This window comes from Mastacembelus armatus, chromosome 15, assembly GCF_900324485.2.
Source record: "Mastacembelus armatus chromosome 15, fMasArm1.2, whole genome shotgun sequence".
Taxonomy (NCBI): domain Eukaryota; kingdom Metazoa; phylum Chordata; class Actinopteri; order Synbranchiformes; family Mastacembelidae; genus Mastacembelus; species Mastacembelus armatus.
The window spans coordinates 23,201,304-23,211,390 of record NC_046647.1 but is presented as its reverse complement, the minus strand read 5'-3'; the positions used below and the strand labels follow the sequence as shown (position 1 = coordinate 23,211,390).

The following is a 10,087-nucleotide window of genomic DNA, read 5'->3' as shown; positions in this document are numbered from 1 at the left end:
TTAAGGAGAGTATCTATCAAATGTCTTGCAATGGGAACTACTTCTGCTTGGCCTTGCAAACCGAGATAAATGACAGGTCAAGGATATGGAGATAGGAACCTTTCCCATATCGATATTCATTAACTTCCTGGTGGGATATGAAGTAGAAAATAGTTTAGAAGGTGTCCTTTATATATTTAAGGATATTCTCATCAGTGGGGTTTCTGGCTAAATGCAGGCAAATAAACGTCATCAACGTCTTGTCTCCTCATGACGAACATGAGATGCAAAAACCTACTAGTTTAAAGCTCCAGGGGACAGCAGACGGTGGTATCACTCCTCAACGTTAGCCTGTGGAAAATTGGTTTGGCTCGTTGTTATTCCTGCTGCTTGAGATGAATCCTATTATAAATGATTTTAACCTCCCCCATGGGCCACAGTAGGAATATTGATTTGCTTATGCCGAACCCGCTGTGGAGTAAAATGAAAAAGAAGGGAGAAAAGCTAATATTGATTTTTGACAGTTTGTTTATAATTAAGCAGCGGACTAAAGTGGAACTGCCCTGGAGGGACGTGAATGAGTGAGGATTATGAGGATATGCAGAATACAGAGCAGGTACATGTCTCTGGTTTACTGCTCATCATCTGTGCTCATATTAATGTGCTGCACTGCCAGCTGCATGGGGCTTAATAGAGCAGATGTGCCATAAAACATGCGTCTATACACCCCATATTATTATGTTTTACTTGACAAGCACAACATACACACAGACTGCATGGACAATCAGAGGATGGCAGAAGGACAAGAGAATTGAATTGGCCTTGGGAAAAGTTGATCATGTCTGACTGCTGTCTGGCGCCCCCTGCTGTTTGATAGCTGCTAGTGCATCCATCCAGTTGTGTTTGTTCTTGATTTAGCGGGAAGGTTCATTTTTGACTTTGAAAATACTAGTTTGACTAAAATACAACAAAAAGAAAATAACAATGAGCTGAAAAGATTGAACTTGGCGAAGATCATGAGACGTGTCTGAACGCTCATAAACAACAGATACATTCTGCTCTACAGGATAAACAGTCGATCGATTTTTGTTTGAGTTATCATTAAACAGGACATAAAATAATGAATATTGATAGAGAGGGTTTATTTATTACCTTTAGATAAAATATGGCTAAAGGCCAATAACAACACTGTTTCTGTTAGGACAGCAGAAACATGCTCAAACCAGAGGTTAAACCTGGGGAGGGACTGAGAACCAACTTTAACTTAGTGTCTGTTACTTTATTATGAAAATGAGACATGAAACAAAACAATTTCCTTTACTGGATTTTATCTTTGACATAAAGGTGCCTGGGCTCCAGCAGATCCCCGTGACCCTGGTTAAGGAATAAGTGGGTATAGATGACGGACAGATGGATAAATGTGCCTATGTAGAAAATGTTTGGCTCCTACATGGTAAGAAAACTAAAATGGATTAAATCATTATCAATAATGTAACTTCTCCAATGGGAGCATTAAGAAAAGTTATATTGTTATATGAGTTTTAGTCAAAAGCAGCTTTTACTGTAGCTGTTTGACATAAACTGATTCCTGTTCTGGTTTTTGCTGCCTCCTGTTGAAAACTTCCTCTTTGCTTCACAAAAACTATTTCCCTCTCATGCCTGCAGCCACTAAAAGTGGAAAAATGTTCCATTTGTTGTTCAGGAGAGATATTTTCCTGCAGTCATGGGGATGTTACTGCTCTGGTGTGACCATAGTTACAGTTGTGTTGACAACTGCAGTATGATCCCATGTGCTGCTGCCAAGCCACGTTCGTTTGATTTAAAACAAGCTGAGTGTGAGGGAGAGAGGGCAGGACGTGGCCGCTGTCCAGGGGATTTCCTCTGCCGGTGATTGATTCCTATCTGCTGAGCTCAGACACACGTCGGCCGATGAGCCTAATGAGAAAAAAAGGTGGCAAATTGAGACAGGAGGACATTTGTGATTTCAAATGATAGAAAAACAGAAAACCATAAATCAGTTACCTCAGGCTCTGCACACTGACTGCACTGTTGTTTCTCTCAGCAGATGAGGAAAAATTCTGGGTAATGGACTGTTTCATTCTGCAGCAGGTCAGAAACATGTTTATAAAAATATAAACTACAGACTGAGCCTCCACACAGACGCCACTAGGTGGCAGCAAAAACATTAGCCTGCACCAGCAGCTCAGTTTTCCATTTTCCTCAGTCAACATGCTGGATCCATGTGGGCCTGCTCCTCAAAGCCTCAATATGTGTTTTTCATGAGTCTTTCTAATATTTTCATGCCAGGAGAAACTGATAATGGCCTAACGGAGCAGAGCTATGGTTAGTGTTTGTAGCTCCACCTGTGCTTTCCCTGCAATCACAAATCAGCAGGTCTGTTCCAAGAATATCAGCAAATACTCTGAAAAAGTCAGAAATTTTGGAGTCTTAGCTTTGGTGAGTCTGATTTAGTGTCTTGGTTTAGGATTGTTGTTTCCAACCTTCACCAGGAGGAGTCAGCAGTGTTTGGCTTTTCTGCTCTGGGTCCATTTCTACTTCAGCTACTGAAAACTCTACAACAACGTCCCATTCATCTTCAGCTGTCTCACCACGTCCACAGTACAGTCCTCATTCTTGGTGAGAAGCTCATGTTTTGGATTCGTGGACAGCAGAGTGTGAGGATGTGCTTCTCCGTGTGTTCACGACACTCTGGGTCTGAGACACAGTTTGTATTAACTGGGAAACAGCCAACGTTGTGGACATGTGACTAATAAATGAGTGATGGCACCGTATGTAGATGTCGAGTTCAAACCTGAGCTTTAATGAGGCCTTAAACTGAGTATGTCCAATCACCACACACACACACACACACACACACACACACTGCTGTAATGCAGACAAAGACTGAATAGTATCGGTGCAGATGAATGTGCTGCTCCTTAAGGTGCTGTTGGCCTCACAGTGTCAGGTACAGTATGTTCCTGCACTAATGTCACTCACACATTCCTGTTCTCTCTGAGTCTGATCAGCAGACACACGTCATCTAACGGACTTTACATTCAATCACATATTCCCACACTCAGGTCATGTACACAAACTATGACCCTGGGCTGTAAACGTCAGACAGGAGAATCAATCAATCAATCAATCAATCAAGAGAGATATGCAGTATTTCAAATATTTGACAAATGACATTAATCAGCATCTATGAAACTCCTGGTAAAATTCCCATATTGCGACACAAATTAGCAGGTGCTATAACACACACACACAGACACACACACAGACACACACACACACACACACACACACACACACACACACACACACAGTTTACCTCTATCTGTTAAAGATAAATAACCTAAATAGCCATTAAATTTGACCCTAGCAGACTCAGTTTTGCTCATGCTGCTCAATCATCCCTTATGCAGCATTGATTACAGGGTTAATCATTAGATCACTGTGATCGAATCGATCAGCTCCCATCACACTCAGGCAATAACTCCATATTTAGAAGGTGCTGCATGCAGCTAATAAGTGAAATGGGAGGAAATCATCTCTTTAAATTCCACACATGCCTCACTTTTCCCTCCTGAGCTCATTTTTCACGGCGCTGCCCATTTTGCTGTTTCTGCACCTGGACCCAGAGCAGAGAGAGGGGGGGGGGCACATCCTTATTTCACCGCACACTGCAGTTTCTGCGCTTTTTATGTGCGCACCTGTTTCCCTGCATTTTCAGCAGTTTCACATGCACAGCTGGAGGCCGCAGCAGCGCGCAGCCCCGCACGAGCTCCTCTCCAGCTCCACCTGGTTGGTAAAGCGGAGCGTTTTATTCATCTAGTGTCTCCAGTAGCGAACGCACCCACCCTGCTGCTCCCAAACACCTCCCCACAGTCTGGGCGCGTCGCACTCCCCCGTCTGTCACACCAGGCTCCGAGAGATCTGACGTGTTTTTCTCATTTCCTGCTCCACGGAGACGCAGACAGCAGCCAGAGGTATGTCGTTAGGATCCGCAGCAGCGGTGGATGAAACCAGCCCGTGCACCGAGCAGAAGGAATCCAGATTTACCTTCCCACCTACCGCCTGAGCCTGCCCTCTCCTCTCCTACCCAGCCGCGTTCTGGTGGCGGCGGTCCGGCTCGACCATCCCCGATGCGCCGCGGTGGCCGCCAGCAGGCGTCTGGAGCCTCCCACCCAGCACACGCTGCAATGCAACGCGGACCAGTGCGTCCACGGTGCCTTTCCACAGCTGACCGAGTGCTGTAACGCCTCGGAGGTGAAAACCATGACAGGGCGACTCTCGTCTGGGGCCTTTGCTGGTGTGTTTTCTGCTCCCTGCATCCAGAGGAGGGTTTTCCCGGCTTGACGCGCCGTTTCTCCGGTTTATTTTTGGGACATTTGCAGCTTTTTCGGCTCGTGTGGACGTTTTACAGGCAAAGCACAGACAACCCAGTGAAAAGCGTTTATGTTTGATGTGTTTGACTGAGACAGGGCTGCGTTTTCTGCGCCGTATTCAGTGGGAAGGGGAAACATTAACGCCACAGTCTGGCTGGACGAGCACCGGGCGAACAGAGCCGCTATTCAACCCGGTGCACTCGCTTTCTTTTGGGAGGTGGTCGAGGAGGAAGGTGGGCTGGTTTCACTGTAAACACATTGGACTGCGAAGTGCTGGGACCGTTTCAGCGCCATGGTGGTCTTCAACGGGCAGCTGAAGATCAAGATCTGCGAGGCTCTGGATCTCAAACCCACTGCCTGGTCCCTGCGTCACGCCGTCGGCCCCAAGACCCAGACCTTCCTCCTGGACACGTACATCGCCCTGAATGTGGACGACTCCCGCGTGGGCCAGACCTCCACCAAGCAGAAGACCAACAGCCCGGCATGGAACGACGAGTTCACCACGGAGGTCCACGACGGCCGCAGGATCGAGCTGTCCGTCTTCCATGACGCGCCCATCGGATACGACGACTTCGTGGCCAACTGCATCATCCAGTTCGAGGACATCCTGCACAACGGCAGCAAGCACTTCGAGGACTGGGTAAGACCTCGGTGTGAAGCACTCACACATGGGACAGCTGAAGTCTCAGACCTCTTCCCCAGGTACCCTGAACGCCCCACAGCAATTAGGACTGTTTCCCATATGGCCTTTTATTTTCTGTTAGGCACTAAATAATTTAGTTTCCTCAGAGAGTCAGTGCTGCTGGTTTAGTCTGACCAACTAAACCCAAACCAACTTCACTGCAGGTTACACTGCACTTAAATAGGAGCACCCAGTGACCGTGAGGCTTTTGGAGCTCCTGGGCCCCAGGAACCTCAAGGGCCCATGTCGACAGGCTGGTCCTCTACATTCATGTGAGGTTAGACTATAAATGATATTTATAAGACATCCTGTCTGTCTGTGAGCACGTCACGTCGGACAAGTTCTCAGTGACAGGAGGCGAAAACATCTGACAGGTGTTTGTTGGTTCCACCACAGTAAATGAGCAAAACATGTTGTTGGACTGAGAGTGTGTGTGTTGTGTGTCAGTGTGTGACAATTAAGACTGGGTGACTTTTGATAAGGCAGCACGGTGGTGGATTAGTGGTTAGCCCTGTTGCCTCACATCGAGAAGGTTCCTGGTCTGAAACCCATCAGGGGCCTTTCTGTGTGGAGTCTGCATGTTCTCCCTGTGCTTGTGTGGGTTTTCTCCAGGTACTCTGGTTTCCTCCCACAGTCCAAAAACATGTATGTCAGGTTGATTGGTGACTCTAAATTGCCCATAGGAGTGAGTGTGAGTGTGTGAGGTTGTTTGTCTCTATGTGGCCCTGTGATGGACTGGGGACCTGTCCAGGGTGGACCCCTGCCTTTCACCCAAAGAGAGCTGGGATAGGCTCCAGCAGGTCCCTGGGACCCTGGTTAGGACTAAGGGGGTACAGATGATGGATGGATGTTTGATAATCAATTATTGGTATTAGCCTTTTTTACATTCACTCATTCAGTGTGAGGACTTGCTACTTTCTCTGTTATGTTGTGAAGTAATTTGACACATCATCTCACACACACACACACACACACACACACACACACAATATAGGTCCTGTTCCCCTTGTTGTGTGTTAGATGAACCAGGGGCCGAGTCCAGAGTGGGTGTGGTGAGGCCTCCTGCCTGATGCACACAAATACACACATGAAGAAGCTGCTGTTGTCTGAAGCCACTGAAGCAGACGAAGGTTTCTGTGTATTATTGATGAGGCTGTCAGGTCCATTAGGGACAGACAGAGAGAGCAGAAGATGAAAGAGAGGATGATGAAACAGGATGGAGGAAAGAAAGTACCACGCTTTTATTCTCCATGCAGGTTCTAGTGGTTTTAATGATCTGAGGTCAGGTCTCACATCTCTGATCTTTAGCGGCCTGTGAAAACGTGCGTGTTGGGTTCTGATCCGTGTGATATGTCCTGACATTACCTTTTAATCCTTGACTGGTTTTTAACCAGATTTTGAAAAGGCCTCTGAAGTCAAATGACACTTAAACTGGTCTCGGTATCAGTTTATTCAGTGGAATGAAAGGAATTCTTACGTCTTCCAAGCTTTGCACCATGAGTTCGTTAAGGTTTCAGGGCGCTCCCATGGGTGCTCGGTGTTGAACATGTCTCGACTAAAGCTGAGTCGTGTGTTATGTCATCCCAGACAAAGAAAATCCTGACATCACCTTGAGGGAACTAAACAGCCTGTGTAGTTTCCCAGGAGTAATGCTAATGTGAGAAACGTCTGCCGTGAGAAGCAGTTTTATCCTCTTCAAAAGCAAACAGAGCAGCTGGAGAGGTTTTAAAGCCAGTGTCTTCTTCTTTTCTCCGCTCGGACCAGAAACAGGCTCACACATATGGTCCGGCTCTGGCACAGGACAGTCCCGGACACGTCAGGGACTCAGGCTTCCATGACATTAGGGAAATTACTTGAAACTCCAACTGTGCTGGATGGAAGTTGATGTTCTTCACAGCAGATAAGGTTTGAAAACATGAAGCCAAGTAACGCAACATGACTTATTGTGAAATTCAATACAAATCATGTCCTGTAGAATCAGATCGACACAGGATTTCTTCCTCGCTCTCACTGCTTGGTGCTGTGGCTGGAATCCAAATCTGATGACAGGTTCAATAAGTGAAGGGTTCAGTTCATGTTTACTGCAGCTCACTGTCTTCAGGTCTGCTCTGCTGCAGCTCAGACTGAGCTCAGGGAACAGCAGATGAGTAAAAGCATGGTTGGTTGGTGTCTGCAGTCAGAACAGCACTTGTTACCGAGCAGTTCGCTGAGTATTAACCCAGTGGTCAGATATGACTTCAGGACCTTTCTGCTACCACCAGCAGCAGCCTCGTATTTGAGCAGGTCCTGATAATTGGCCTCCTCACCTCGATCTCCACTGAGAAAGATTTAGCCAAAACTCTTTCTGCTTATCTTTTGCTTCTAAATGAATGAATATCCAACAAATATGAACTCTGGAAGCTGTGAAAACTGCAAACTACTCTCATTGAACACACCACGCAGACTCCAGCCAGCGGCCAACCGGCTCGTACGTTCTGCACCCGGTGAGAGGAAGTGACTCTCCATACCAGCAGGGGGCGGTAGTCTGAATCGGGCATTGAAAAAGGTAAAGTGGAAGAATTATACAGGGCAGCGTTTGTTGACCATTTTCACTCTACAGACGGTTTATAGCTGCTTCTAGTCCAGGACACGTCTGAGAAGAAGGTGCAGGTTCAGGACTTGGTCTTTGGGTTGTAGAAGAAGAAAAAAAAGGAGAAACTGCTCTAAATGGGTGAAATCATGGAGACTACACTGATACTGGTGCTGAGCTGAACAGCCAGTCAGCGTTGCAGGACTAGTGTTGACGGTGCGGACAAACCAAAGACTCTGGTGACGTTCGTCAGTGGCTGACTGTCAGGTTGGCGTGTGACTGGTTTAACCCTGTTTCTGGCTGTTTCCTACGGACCTCCACCCCCATAGTCAACGTGATGATGGTGCTTCAGTCTCACAGGTGATGCAGCTGCACTTCGCACTATTACATCTGTGGGCACAAAACCCAGACACGATGAAGGAGAAGTTATATAGTTCATAGGAATGAACGAGACAGCAGTGTTTGGAAGAGGACCACTCTTGTTTATTGATGAAATTGATGAAAAATGACTGAGAAGTAAGTACAATCCCACTTTCTGGCCCAGTGAGAGCAGCATTAACAGTCTCTGATGTATTCTGGGTGTTTTGCCTAATATTGTTAAAAAGAGGCCTGAACCCTCAGTATTTTCTTTGACTTGAATGTCCTGTGCTTCGTCCCAATGAGACGCTCAGGTCATTCCTTTCATCTGCAGCTGTAGAAAAGGTCGTCGTGCTTTTATCTCCTCCGTCCTGGACTATTGCGTCAGCCTGCGGAAACATCCAAAGACTGCTGATGCAGCCGAGACAAAGCGCTGCTGCCGGGCTTTGAGCACGTTCTAAGAAAGGCGACCTCATCGCACCGATCCTTGAATGGTCAGCGTCCAGTCTATCTGTGATCTCGCTATGAGCCTGATCACTGCCTGAGAGCTGTTGCTTCCAGAGTCTTGACTTGACGGTGAAAGGTGCCCAGACGTTTGCTGACGGCCTCAGGCAGGCAAATCCAGTGTCCTCTTTTAGGTCTGTTTTTAAAACTCACCGTTAAAGTCTTTAAAATCCCTCCTCCAGGGCAGAAAGACATGTTGTAAAAACACAGTGTGGACATTTCGATTGGCAGATGGCTTTTCCTCAACTGATGTAACTGAGTCATTTATCTTTGAATTTCTGATTTGGACGTTCTGACGTTTCTTTTTGCCGTAAAACTCGTTGTCGTTGTTGTCAAAGTTTAAAGTTATTATTAATCTTCTGTTGGGTCAGGTCAGGATGTTCTTTTACCAAAATGAAAATCTCTCACAGAAACAGGTCATAGATCATATCGAGTGTAATCATATTGTGATAGAGCTCCCTTCATAATGTGAGTGGTGGAGTTTTAGCATTAGGCTGATGGAGAATCTCTTGGCCCCAGACCAGATTTATTTGGTGTTTTTGGGCCCAGGCTGTGTTGCAGCTCTGTGTCTGACACGTTTCCACACAAAATAATTACATGTTTTTGTCTTTGCAAACATGAGAGACTCAAATGAAAATGTTATTTGATCCAGTGCTTCATGAATGCAGATGTTTTAGTGTTTAAAACAAAAAAAGATTCTGTTTACAATAATACAGGTGACTCAGCTTTAGTTTATTTTTGGAAACCTTTCACGTGTCGCTCTGCCCACCTGTCTGCTGTCACTGTATTATATTTCAAGACCGAGTTTTCATGCTGTCTGTTTCACACAGTCAGTGTTATTGTGGTTCTCGTCATTATAAGCTCAGGGTTAGAGCTGAAGCAGCTTGTCTGTTGCTCCACAGCCGTTTGGCTTAAAAACACTTAATAAGTGTCTTTAAACTTGAAAGAAACAAATGGCAGATGTTTTAAAAAGAGCATTTCTTCTTAACGAACAAGTAACTCATATAATTCTATCAATAAGACTCTGTAGTTTCGCCATTGGGATAATTAAAATGTTATGGTATTTTATTGACTGGACATGAATCAGTGGACTGATGGATGTTGCAGCATGTTGGACACTCTGCCAGTTCTCATGAGCTGTTTCTGTCTGACTGCTGCTTTCACACTCGTCTCCATACTCCCTCTCATCTCACAACACTTTCCTCACTCCTTTAATCTTAAGTCTTTTTCCCCGTTAGGACAGAGCCGCTCTGTTCTTAGAGACGTACACTGAGCGCCCCAGCAGCCATGCACACAATAGTCCTATTATCCTTTCCAAATCAAACGACACCACAGCATTTTGAATTGTGGGACTTGTCTTTTGCCAAGTGCTTATCTCATGATGCAGAATATTCCTTTTAAAGTTGACGTGGCAGTGATCCTGAGCGAGAAGGTGCCGTGTACCTCTGCTGGTTTAGGATTAAATGCATCATCTGGGATTTGTGTGAAATTCTCAGAAGCAAATGGTTCAGTGCATGTGAACAGAAACTCCTAACCAAAACTGTGAGAAGCGTCTGAAAAATTAAAAACCGCAAAGTCTCAGACCAAAACACAAAAAGTCAC

General features: G+C 45.9%; 1 protein-coding gene across 2 annotated transcripts in view; it reads left to right on the top strand.

Moving 5' to 3' along the window:
• Window positions 1-3,777: 3,777 nt before the first annotated feature.
• LOC113131839 (protein kinase C epsilon type-like) overlaps window positions 3,778-10,087 on the top strand; it is a 51,237-nt gene continuing 44,927 nt past the window's right edge. The window contains exon 1 of one of the 2 annotated variants that reach the window (XM_026309542.1): window positions 3,778-5,013. In XM_026309542.1, coding sequence (XP_026165327.1) covers window positions 4,666-5,013 — 348 coding nt within the window. In that variant the 5' untranslated portion in view covers window positions 3,778-4,665. Of the gene's footprint in view, window positions 5,014-7,544; window positions 7,601-10,087 lie in introns of those variants that run through there. The other variant, XM_026309543.1, reaches the window with a different exon arrangement.